The 13,262-nt window shown below is 35.5% G+C and overlaps 1 protein-coding gene across 1 annotated transcript; it reads right to left on the bottom strand.

The window, feature by feature from the left end:
• Positions 1–25: 25 nt before the first annotated feature.
• On the bottom strand, positions 26–12,769 carry LOC107856681. Its single transcript, XM_047406086.1, has 15 exons — positions 12,473–12,769; positions 12,293–12,332; positions 12,095–12,169; positions 11,395–11,497; positions 10,885–11,067; positions 10,465–10,524; positions 10,353–10,371; positions 10,179–10,243; positions 10,048–10,063; positions 9,882–9,943; positions 3,952–4,048; positions 3,052–3,386; positions 2,507–2,840; positions 706–1,046; positions 26–392 (listed from the first exon to the last, which is right to left on the bottom strand). The coding sequence occupies exons 5-15, from the start codon at positions 11,064–11,066 to the stop codon at positions 128–130; spliced, it is 1,776 nt and encodes a 591-aa protein (XP_047262042.1). The 5' UTR covers position 11,067; positions 11,395–11,497; positions 12,095–12,169; positions 12,293–12,332; positions 12,473–12,769; the 3' UTR covers positions 26–127.
• Positions 12,770–13,262: the final 493 nt, after the last annotated feature.

Here is a 13,262-nt window from a genome sequence, read left to right as displayed (position 1 = left end):
AACATGTGAGTAAGGAAATAGGAAGGAGGTGTACAATATTAGAGAGGAGTTTCCAAGTGGAATAAAATACTAAAACAGGTGAAACTTACAGGAAAGCTGAGATAGTCATATTTTCACAAGTTCGATTCTACACTATGATGGATGATAGTTGTGGAAGTTCAAAACCTTTGTTGAGGCAGTCAAAAGTGCTTTCCTGGACATCCATTTTCTCTACCAGTGGCAAATCAAGAGTAGATCTAAATGCTATTTCAAGATCTTCCTGATTTATTGGACAATCAAGAAACATTTTATCGGCTGAATAATTTTCACATCCAGGCTTAAATTTTTCAATTTCATGGTTGCAAGTAAGATCTGCATAGCTCTCGAAAGATAAAGAGGGATCCTCTAAAAACCTGAAATCCAAATCAATGACATTAGAGGGTAATAATTATCTCTATAGATAAAGGTAAAGATGGTGGTGGTAATGATGATGATGATGATGAGTGGGGGACAAATGGATGGGAAAAGAAAAATAATATCTTGTCCTACATTTGTCTAAACATAGTGATAAGGAAATAAAAGACATCAACGCTGCATTAGTATCAGCACCAGAAATTATCAATCTATCTTGTTACAGTTAGTTTACATGATATCTATAACATAACTTTACCAAGTTAACGAGGACTATGAGGATTGACAGGTTGAAGCTTCATATAAAATTCTTACCCTTGTACAAACGAATTTAGGTCCTCATATCCATTACTACTTTCACTATCACCACCTTGGACTGATGATGATTGATGCCTCTCTTTCCCAGCATCAAAACGTACAGGTGAATTCATCCCATACTGGATAGATAATGAAGACTGAAATTCTTGCTCACCATCAAATTTTGAAGATGAATGAAATACGTTTAGGCCGCCGTATCCATCCATATTTTCACTATCACCATCATGGACTGATAAGCCTACATTGAGTGGGGTTGAAAGTGAATTTATCCCATGCTTGGTCGAAGAATAAGTTGAAAACTCTTCTCCAGCATCTGAACTTAATGAATTCATCCCATACTGAAACGAAAAGAGTGCTCGTTAATTTGTAAAATAGTCAGTATATCGGAGTCCTACAATTTTCCTGTTGATTAAATCTATCAAAATGGCATTCATCAGTACATCAAAAGATAACAATGGACATTTGAAATCTAAGGGCCATTTAAATATTTTATCTACTAGCACCATCCCCGTTCCTCTTACAAACTCATATCACTCTGAAAATGTAAGCATGCCATCATAACAGAGGCGCCTTTATAATTTTGTTTCAAACCTGTGGTAACTTTAAGAGGAGCAAACTAAATACTTATCCAACGATGATGTAATCATTTAGAAACTCTTTTGCTCTTCATCAACCAAATGGACTTGTTTGCAGGTCATCGTAAAAATATATATATTAGTGCATTAATTCAACAGAATGGACTGTTCGGAGAAGCATTATCCTAGTACACTTTATGTTTTTCAATTTCGTTAAGAGAGTTGTTAGTAAGTCATCATATTCTAAGTTACATGATGTTAATTTTGTGAGGATTCTTCTGAAATCTACAGTTCGCCAGATCACGAGAGAAATAACTCAATGCTAAAGAAAAGCTTGCTTACTTTTTCTAGAGTAAGCAAACCATATATTTTTCGTGAAGTAAGACTTAAGGGTAAACAAGAAATATAAAGTTAGTGGAGAGAGATTTTGAGTCAGGTTACTGTTGATCAATTTATGCTACATTTTTCATTGCTATGCTTGTCTGGTCAACTAATCTTACTAAATTATCAAATCAAATCTGGTAAAATGGGATATTAATGGAAAAACAAAAAACTTTTCTTTGAGGACAGAGAAGTGTATGATGTTAAAAGATTTTCTTCAGCTGCAGATCATAGGCTTTCCTCAAAGGTCACTTCAAACTCCTATGACCACATACACTAGATTAGGTAGCTTCATCTCTGATGTCACATGTGTCATAGTTCTGGATACCCTTGGAATTTATAGCCATTAAATGTTTTAGAAATGATCTGCATGTGTTGATAAGATAAAATCACAATCTTTTCTGAACTTAAGATGCAGAAATGAACATCATGGCTGTTGGACAATGGATTTAGCCTCGAAAGAAGAAGCCTTCACTCAAAATGTGAAGTCGGTTTTGGGAAAAGTTTATCCCTTGAAGATATACAGATCAGTTGTATGATATAAAATCTGAATTGTACGGATTGATATAACTATTGTTTTGGAGGTTCAATAATAATCTTCAGACTAACATTAGTTACATCCAGAAAACTACACATGCATTGATGACAAATCGTGAGGATTCAAATGGTTCTCATATAGCTTCAATTTAGAAACTAGTTTCACATGGATGGATCTTTTGCCAATGATATAAAACAATCATATTTTTTTTCAAATGGAGAGCAATGGAAATTGAAAGGAGTTGTAAAAGTATTGGGGAGACGAAGTATCTGGCAACGCCAAAAGAAGAAAGATGACAACTTACCAGAAAGTTTAGAGAGTCGGCTAACATCATATTGTCAGAAGTTCCTGATGTTGATTTTGAACTATCATGGATGTTAGCAAAATCAGATTGAGGAAGTCTGGACCCGTTGTTAGTGCTACAGTCAAAAATATTTCCCAGGTCATCCATTAGTTCTACTTGTGGCACATCAAAAGTAAATCCAAACTCTGTTTCAATGTCTTCCTGATTTAATCCACAATCCAGAAACATTTCATCAGGTACAAATTTTTCGGATGCTGGCTTAGACACTTCAATTTCTTTGTTGCAAACAAGATTTGTGTAGCTCTCAAAAGAAAAGGTTGGTTCCTCCAAATACCTAGAGACCCCAATTCAAATAACATGTCAGAGGCCAATAACTACTTTTGTAGATAAAACCAAAATATGATCATGACACGGGGTCGAGGAAGAAGATGAAACAAGTGTTATAATTAGACATATAAATAAGAATATCAATGCCAATTAGAAATTATAGACATATTGAGTGATAATTGGAAGTTTTGAGGCTTGACATAAAGGTAACTCCTCACCCTATAGGGAATGAGTTTAAGTCTTCGTACACATCCACATTTTCATTATTACCACCGTGGATTGATGAACATTGATAGAGATCTTGCCAGGCGTTCATCCCGTTCTGCATAAGTGAAGAAGCCTGGAAGTCTTGCCCAGTATCATTAAGTAAAGATGAATCAAATGAACTCGGATCCTTGTATGCGTCCATATTTTCACTATCACAACCATGGATTGATGAGCACAGATTGGGCTCTTTCCTAGAATCAAAGTTCAAAGGTAAATCCATGCTATGCTGGACTGAAGAAGGCTGAATATCTTCTCCAGCACAAAAGAATAATGAACCCATCCCATACTGCAATGCAAAGAGTGGTTATTACAACCTAGTAAATTACAATAAAATGAAACATATAAACTCTCTACTTGTCATTGCACATTATACATGGCCACTAATTGAAGTTATTTAAGAATTTCTATCAAACAAAAAAAAATACAAATAATGGATATGTTGGAAACGTTACAGCTAAGCACAGTTCTTTATTAGCAGCTGTTCTAATTGTTTATTTGTAGTCATATCATTTCTATAAGGAAATCAGCTTACGGTCTACTGCCAGAGCATCAACATAACACCCATGATCCTATTTCATAGAAATATCACTATAAGAAATGGAAGGGTATCATACAAGCCGCAGAATTTTATAGTTATGTTTAAAAAGACAGTGAATTTAAACTAAAAAAGGTTAAGACAAATAGATATCCAACAGTAGAGTAACCTGGCCCTTGAACTCTTCTCCGATTAATCAATAATAACGAGGAAATTTGATCAGTCATAGCCATATGATGATTGGCTACACATAAGTGTGTAAATGAATTTAAAAAAAGAGCCATGGGCTGTTGGATGAAACAAGACTGAAGTATACCTTATGTTTTGTGATTTCATTAAGAGATTTTGAAATTGAATCCTCCAATTTTCTAAGTTGTTGAATGTTGTCAATCTTGTCAAGATTCTTCCAAAGCCTGTATATATTCCAAATCATAACAACAAAAAATTGTAATATATACTATGGTTCTTTGGACCATCTCTGAAGATACAATAGCAGATAAATGCTGCATATTAACCTAGAAGCGGGAAAAGGAAATTTGGATCAGCTTATTGTTGATCAAAAGTAATTAAAAAAATGATCTAGTAACAAGGGATATTCCCGAATGAGAATACATCTTTTCTGGAAGAGGAAGACGAGAATGTATATGTTGAAATGTGTGACAAACTGTTAAATAGAACACACTTTTTTTTACTTAATTATGTCTTCAACACGACCCTCACGTGTGCTGGCTTGATTCATTTCCATGGGCCAAAAGCACGTGATATTCTTTTTTAAAAAAGGGTAGTAGTGACAGTTGAACCTTGAACCCAGAATATTTGCTTCCTTTGATACCATGTTGAAGTATGTAACCATCTCATCTAAAACTGTAAGTTCTAAACATTTCTTCAGCTACACATCAAGCAAAGATTGAAAAATAAACAAAGTTACTAAGGATTTGGGAAGCACTTCCCAACAGAGCCCTCCACTTTAAACTTAGCTGGTGGACATTTTGGGTAAGATTATAGACTCATCCTATATACATTTGAAGAAAAGCCGAAAATTGGTTAGCAACTTTGCCACAATTTGTTGCCTTCCCAAAACAGTATCTGTTGTGACCACATATACTAGTGTAATCACCCTCCAAGTCATTTTTCATATTTCTGCTTATTTTCGCCGTTAGAGCTTTCCCATAGCTACCCCAAGTCATTTATGACTTGCTGGGACTGACCGTTCGGTTACTGGACAGTTCGTTTGGTTTTAAGAATCAATTCCTTATTTTGAAGTCTTAGCTGGTTCCAAATGGCCACTGGGCGAAAACCTCAGTAAGACAATCTCAGATGCAAATTCCGACAATGCCAGCAGCTCCAAAATATTGATTTTAGGCTAGATAGACCTATGGTTCGGGTCCCGATGCACCCGATCTCATTTCGACCATTGGTTGAAAAGTTGAAAAATTGAAACTTTGGGGTGTGGGACCCATATTTGGTCGAAACAACCTCAGATAAAAAATCTGACTTTGCCATTGCATTCGAAACGTCGAATTTAGTGGGATTACATAGTTCATTTGCATAAATCAAAGTCCAAATGAATCTCGTGGCCTTAACGGAAACCTGGAAATTTTTCAAGTTTCAGCTGATATCTGATGCCGGAGAGGATAGTGCGATCGCACCAAGAGGTATTGCGATTGAAATACCTTTTCCTTGATCCTGTGTGTGATTGCAGCCCTTAGGTATGTGATAGTAATACCTGGATACCGCATTTTGGCTCATTTCCACCCACTCTTGAGACCCAAGAACCCTAAAGATAGTGTGCTAACTCAAAATTGATTCTTGTGGGTGACTTGGGAGCTTAATTAACATCTATTATCGCGAATATCTTTGGGTTTAACATAAGATTTCATCCCTTTCTTGACGAATTTCTTGGCTCTTGACTCAAAACCCCAAATAGCTTGAGGGCTTATTTTAGCCCCAAATTAGCTTGGTTTTCACCCATTTCATGAGGTTTATGATTCCTTGATCATGTGTGTTGGATTAACCTCAGAAACGTGATTTTCGTAAGTGAGGCCCACATGGGGTTTTTGGTGTCGTTCTTGAATCCGAAGCACAATGGTGCAATATGGGTGTCATTATTCTCGTATTGATGAGTAGATTACAATTTTGATAGTATGATGGAATTTTGGGATTGTGTAGTGAAGATGGACATTTGGTGAATGATGTAAGGATTTGTGGTTCGGCTTTGAGGTAGGCTTCTGTCTACTCTTCTTCGTAAGATGATGCATGTTATATATTGTGTGTGAATGTGAATGTTAAGTTATATGATGGGTAGAATGACTTTGTATTGAATATTAACGTTTGGGGATTAGATGAGGGTTTTGACCCATAAGTTGAAATGCTTAATACCCTTTTTGAATCCTATTGCCTTCTTCCTAGGTTGAACTAATTTGTAGAATAGATATGATATAATGCTAGGTTTGGGATGTGGTTTTAGCATTGGATGTATGGTTAGTATATTTAGCCTAGTTTGGGCTATTGTGGTGATCTTGAAACCGTAATTTAGGTGGAGTCGACTTAAATGCCCTTGTTTCTAGACGAAATTCCTATCTTAGGATTGGTTATGGCTTACTTGACATCTACAAGTTGAACTAGATACCTTAGACTAGTTGGGGTATGAATTGCCTAAATGTGGAAATTGAGGATTAAAAGTGGGTTCTTCCGGCTCACCTTAGGCTACTAAGACTTGTGTTAGCCCATGTGGACTTATTGGCGGATATTAGTCATAGTTGAGACTGGTAAGCCGTGAGTATAAACTTACTTTGTGATTTGGTAAGTCATGATGTATTTTTCCCTGGATAATGATTAATGGCTTATGGCTATGATATTCCTCTTAGATTTGATGTTGGGCCTTTAGATATGTTATTTCCTCTTAGATGTGATATTGGGCCTTTAGAGATGTTATTTCCTCTTATATGTAATATTGGGCCTATAGAGATGATATTCCTATTAGAAATGATATTAGGCCAATAGAGATGTTATTTCCTCTTAGAAGTGATATTGGACCTTTAGAGATGTTATTTCCTCTTAGAATTGATGTTGGGCCTTTAGAGATGTTATTTCCTCTTAGATATGATATTGGGCCTTTAGAGATGTTGCTTCCTCTCATATATGATATTGGGCCTTTAGAGATGTTACTTTCTCTCAGATATGATATTGGGCCTTTAGAGATATTGCTTCCTCTAAGATATGATATTAGGCCTTTATTGATGTTACTTCCTCTTAGATATGATATTGTGCCTATAGAGATGATATTCCTCTTAGAAGTGACGTTGGGTCTTTAGCAATGTTATTTTCTGCTAGAAGTGATGTTTGACCTTTAGAGATGTTATTTTCTCTTAGAAGGCCAGAGGATATTATGATGATGTGATATACTCGGCAAGGCCGGAGGATATTATGATGATGCATAGATACCCGACACGGATAAAGGATGGTTGTAATGATGCATTGATATCTGCCAAGGCCGGAGGATGATTATATTGATGTGCCTATGTGTATATCTACTTCGAGTCCAACAAGCCTAATGTATAGCATTTATATATATATATATATATATATATATATATATATATACTCGGCAAGGCCGGAGGATGACTATGATGATGATGGTTATGATGATGATGGTTAAGTTGATATCATGATGTTGATTATACTCACCGATTATGGTATTGTAGATTCAGTTGTATTCAACCTTGCATGTGCATTCCCTATCACCAGTATGCGCCTATATCTATCAGCCCTTGCATAGGTATAGGTGATGATTATGCCTTGTAGTGTGTTGTAGTTGATTGAACCTTTTGAGGCTGAGACGGTGGGGGCACGTGATATGTTCGGCTAGGTATTTGGTTGTCCGGACTAGCCGGTTACTCGTATTGTTATTGACATTGTTATTATCATTGTTATGATCATTGTTATGTCTAGTTTATGACAAATTGGTCATTGATTCGTATCGAGACTTGAGGTATGATTTTGACCTCTTTTATCTTACGATTATATTACTGACTTAATATATAGATTAGAACCCTGAGTATTCTAGCACTAGCTCCTGCTATGATTATGAGGTCTTAAATAGCTAGTCTGATGATTTAAACTGTACTTCAAGTAGACATTAGTTATATACTTATATATATCTGTATATATATAAATATATATGTATATGTATATATATGCATACTTAGCTATATGTAGCTAATGGTATTACCGTATATCCCTTCTTTCCTTCATTTACTCGGATTATATACTCATTCCTTGGCTTTGTATACTTATATGTATCTTCTTTCCACTCTTACTTGCATATTTGCCAGTGATATATGGTATAGTGTTGAGATTCCTAAGTACGGTTGGAATTGTAGTCTCTTGGACAGAAATAAGATAGTTTATCCTTATTACCTCATTGTCTTTCTTATGTGGTTGCTGGACATTTGAGTGTAGTTTCCGTTCTGTTTATATGTTATATATATTTGCATTATCTTTGGAGCTCAGTCGGCAGTTGCCTATTGAGTACCACGTGCTTGGTACTCATACTACACTTCTGCAGCCTATACATCATATTACGGGTTATCGTAGTTGATGTGTGCGTCGTGCGGAGCAGCCATGGTTCGGAGACTTAGAGTGAGCTCCTAACGTTCGGAGTATTACTTTCCTCCCTCTTATGTACTAGCCTAGTCTCTGTGTTGCATTTGGAGATAAGTTGTATCAGTGTAATTCCCTTGGTATTTCACTTTGTACTCTTGTTATATTAGCAGCTCTTATACTGATTCCACCAGGTCTTGGGATTATATTGTGTAATTGATCTTGTATTTCAGATATTCCGCATTCTTTCCTTAATCTATTTGAGTAGTTTGTTACTATCCATTCCAGACTATGGGTTTGGCTTGCCTACTGGTGGGTCCTGACAAATTGGGTCGTGACAACTAGACTATACATCTTACATCACTGAGGTCACAACAACAACAATATACCCATTGTAATAAATTCCATAGATGAGATCTGGGGAAGCTAGAATGTACGCAAACCTTATCCCCTAACTCATGGAGGATTTTTGAGGTCACAAGGGTAACAAAATTCTTTGACTTTCATTTAAATGCTTATCGAAAATATGTGATAGATATGGTCTCCCTTTATTTGTAAGACGTGACCACAATACACAATCAAACTTATGATGGAAAAATGATTGTCAGTGCAGTTGATAATGGAATTTGGAATTAAAAATCGAGTAATTTTTCCTCAAAATGTGAAGCTGGTTTAGAGAAAGGCTCATCTCTTAAGTGAAATAAGTCAAGTCTTTTTGATACATACAACAATTTTGAGACTAGCACGATAAAATTCATTTGCTATCATGTGAAGTAGTAAGAGTAAGCTCTTTGAACCAACTCTGTCAGCTCAGTTTCTTGTTTTTTTCACTAAGTGTGGACAAGACAGAACTGCAAAAGAGATCAGTCCTGGCCTCCTGAGTCCACATAAACTCAGAAAATGGAGTCGCAGCTTGATATCATATAAACTCTTAAACAGGAATCATAAATAGAAAATAGCAAAGCAAGAATGGATGCCTACATAAGAGGACAAGACAAAGCCGCGTGTAATTTAAGATATCCCAACAAAATGCCTTTTCAAACTGTGTCAAACTATAGTAAGATTAAACTAGGCTTTGCCTTAACACTCTTCCCCACTGTTTATTCACAATCCTGAGCATGTCATTTACGTGTGAATCAATCTAACTCTACTGGTCAACATCTGCTCCCTGTTTTTGTTCACGTTCTTCAAGGAAAACTTTGCATGTTATTCATTCTCTTGGGAGTCGTATTAACTAAAATGTTGCACCATACTAGTACTGGCAGAGTTGCATTTTAATCTTATTTCTGTTAACAATCAATCAACTTTCTTTTACTCGAAGCTTTGAACCAAGCAAGAGTGGAAAAACCACAAGCATTTTGGTAGGACTGTGAAACTTTAAGTCTCTGTTCAACCAAATGTATTCTGCTAGCATTATACACTTCTGAGGACTCTATCTATCATCTAAAATATTTGCTCTGTGTAACAATTCCAGAAAAAGTACAGACACTATCGAAAAATGAACAAAACTATTTCTACTAATAATAATCACAAAATATATAACGAAACAAAGCATAGAAGGCCTAATCAATAATTATGCTTTGGTTTTGTAGGGGAAAATATCCAATTATGAGTATGATCAATGAAAAAGAACAAATAAGTTACCTCAGTCTACCCTCAATGTCTGAAAGTCGAATTCTTAATGAATGTGAGAGAAAATTTATGTCCTATATCAAACACAAAAAAATAGAGTAAACATGACTTGCATTGCCGTCCGTGCTGACAAATTTGGTGGTCATAGTGATATGCTTGTGATAAATAAAATTAGTACCTCCGTTGTCAAATCCCTGAAAAAGAATAAGCAAAAATTTTCAGTATTGAAGTGAAAAATGTCAACCTGACAGCTCTTGCTTGCTAAAATGACAGTTAAACCAAATTATTTGACAGTAAAATGAAATATACCCAGGAAAAAGCTGTTCTCCTATATTTACATCGTGATCAGACTTCTTGCAAGCTTTCTTTATTGTCTAAGTGTTCAATCCAGAGAAGGTCATTCATTAAACAAAGTACCTTAAATTTTGAATGAAGAAATGAGTGGAAACACGACATTCCTATAATAAGGAAGGCTGCACTTACTTCAAGACACTCCATCTTCCTGTTAATCGGTAAAAGAATAATTCTAAGATTAATTCTTCACACATTCAATCATTTCAGAAGCATAATTACTCAAATGGATGTGCTGTGGTACCTTTTTGCCCTTTCTTCTGGATTTACTTCGGCAATCTTGGTTATCATGTCTTCGAAGGTACTGGAGGAAGAACAATACAATGGATTTAAGATTTATCAGTAGAAAGGCTTTCGTAAAAACTGTTCTCTAGAGTTTGTTAGATTTAAATTAAACATATTATTAATATTGGTGTATTTCCATTCAGGAGGATGCCAGTAGTTTATATCTCATAAATTGTCGAGTTGGAATAATGTTAACAGCTTCCAAAAAAATATTCTTTACTTGAAAGAAGTATCTTGAGTTCTTGACATCAAAAAGCAACAATCGCATTCGTGAAACAAAATCAATCACTCATTGTTTTTCTCTCCTAAGACCCATAACATCAAGGGCTGGAAATTTTAACGTTTAATAGTTGAGTTATCGTGATGGGAGAAAAAGTACCTGCTGTCTGACTTGTATAGACTAGGCTTTCCGCTTGGTGAAAACATCGCAAGAAAGATGTCAATGTCACACAACACTGACAGCTCATTAGCTTTCTTCAAGAGTCCCTTCTTTCGCCTTGAGTATACTCCTATGCGGTTGCTACCATCCAACTTATGCAGTTTCATTTTTGCTCTCCCCATTCTGCATTCCCATAAGCACAAATTCAACTCTTTGATGCCTATAACATCAGATGACTTAGGAATGTACACTACTGAATTGTGATTGGTGGTCATTGGTCAATGCCCGATTCGTACCCCTATTAACCATTTTACTAGTGGATACAATATGGGAAAACAAAATTGTTTCAGTGTTCCAAAATTATTATACATGTGTAATCCAGAAAGTTTGGAAAATAATCATGCCACAGAAGAATGTACTTGGGGATTATCTCCATTTTTCCTATCAGATGCTATTACAATAAAGAACAGTTGCAGTACTGAGTTTCAAGTAGTTAGGTAAAAGATTTACCTTTGCTTTGCTTCAAAATCTCAGCGTCTACTTTCCTACAGAGTCCGAATTCCGTGAAATTTTAAGAACATTATCTTTCACGACACCAGCAGTATGAGGAGACCTAAGATGCAAGCAGGGGGAGAAAAAGTCAGACTTGGATTCATAAAATTCTCCACAACAAGATAAGAAAGAATTTCCCAGCAGCGAAACATTATCTTCTTTGCACACAATGAAGTTTTTTATTTGGATATAGTCAATAATTAGCTGAGTGGAAGGTACCACTCCATTCTAAACTTTCTACAGTGAACTTGTATACAGCACTATGTGAGAATATCTGCACATAAACAACCAAAACAGGACCAAATTTTCACCATTTTCAAGGCCGAAATATGTAAAGGTGTGTACTTAAAAGCACTTGTACAAGAAACTAAGTAATCATCACAGAGAAATTCACATCTGTTGAAAGGGGAAAATTAAAAGAACTTCAATTTCTGTTAGAAACAAAACAAAAAAAAATCTGGCTGTACATGATCATCCATATATAACGAAAAGGAGTAAGAAGAAAGTTTGGGAAAAGTAGTTGCAGTTAGTTCAGTTTTCTAGTATAATGCACGTGAGATCCAGGAACTTTGGAAAAAATCAATCACCCTAAGATAACATTTACACATCGTATATAATTCTCCATTTTGCTTTCTTGTTTCGGAATGTCATTGCTTACCAGAATTTCATATAATGTACAAGTAATGGTGCTGTCAGTAACCAATATTTAATATTCCAAGAAGTATGGTGATACCTAGAAACAAAAGAAGCCAAAAACTTTTAAAATAATGCAACCATCCATAATTATAAAACGTTTAGAAGGAAAAGTAGGATAACACAATAGGGTTATAGTATTAATTGCTTATCATAATCGTACCACTTTGATTATAGGCAGCTCCATTTAGCTTTTGCAATATCTGTACACCGAAACAAACGTAACTGAGAGTTGAATGATTTTAATTTTGGAAAAAAAACACAAGAAACAGAAATCATTATAAACAAATAAACAGGTTGCAATCCACGCATGCCTCAATGAAGAAATAAAGAGATAATATACCCTAAGCAAGAACAACGTGATTCCACCCTCAGAAATATTGAGCAGACATATCTCCATGCCATTGATCTATATATAATAACTTTTATGATAATAAAGAAAGAGAATTGGAATGGGAGGAGGGGGAAAAGAGAGATTTTCGATTTTATAGGCAGCTGCTGAGGCTTTTGCTAATATGCGGTCACGGTAGCTCAAAACAATTCAATCGGAGAAGCCGTTACTCCAACCATTTTGTGGTCATTTCGAACTTTTTCCACAAAGCACCTTCATTTCATGTAAACGCATTTCAATTCCCTCTAATCCAATTTAATCCACTTTAAAAAGTTGTAAGTTACTCTCAATGACAATTATTTCAAGGCTTACGTCATTCATTGCCCTAAACTTATCTCAAAATTTCACTTAATACCTCAACTCAGGCTTGTACGTATCAGCCCCTAACCACCCAAAATTTGATCCACCGACTTTTTTTTCCTACGTGATATTTCGCATGTTTTTTACTCAAATAGGCATGTGTGAGGCGATTTTTTTGCTAAATCACGAATAAAAAGGTCCCAAGTGGTATTGAGGCCCCATCTGATTACCTCCCCATCTTCTTCCTCATTTTTTTTTTTAAAACTTAATTATCTCTCTCATTTTTTTTTGTACTTTTTCTCCTTTTTTGAATTTTTTTGTGCTTAGTTTTGAATATATATTTGGGTTGATTTGGAATTTTTTTTTTACATCTTCCACCACCATCCACCGCCTTCTTCGCCGAAAAAGATGGAGACCGTTATTGAAACACTCAAATTTCATA

This window comes from Capsicum annuum, unplaced genomic scaffold (genome assembly GCF_002878395.1).
Source record: "Capsicum annuum cultivar UCD-10X-F1 unplaced genomic scaffold, UCD10Xv1.1 ctg83367, whole genome shotgun sequence".
Classification (NCBI taxonomy): domain Eukaryota; kingdom Viridiplantae; phylum Streptophyta; class Magnoliopsida; order Solanales; family Solanaceae; genus Capsicum; species Capsicum annuum.
Note: the sequence above shows the minus strand (reverse complement) of the source record. Positions and strands in the feature narration are given on the sequence as shown.

Excerpts from the sequence above, each read along its gene's own strand:
- LOC107856681 (XM_047406086.1), bottom strand. The coding sequence starts at position 11,066 with ATGGGGAGAGCAAAAATGAAACTGCATAAGTTGGATGGTAGCAACCGC. Across the intron at positions 10,525-10,884 it reads CTATACAAGTCAGACAGCAG|TACCTTCGAAGACATGATAA; the intron begins GTACTTTTTCTC and ends TTCTTCCTCCAG. Across the intron at positions 2,841-3,051 it reads TTAAACTCATTCCCTATAGG|GTATTTGGAGGAACCAACCT; the intron begins GTGAGGAGTTAC and ends TGGGGTCTCTAG.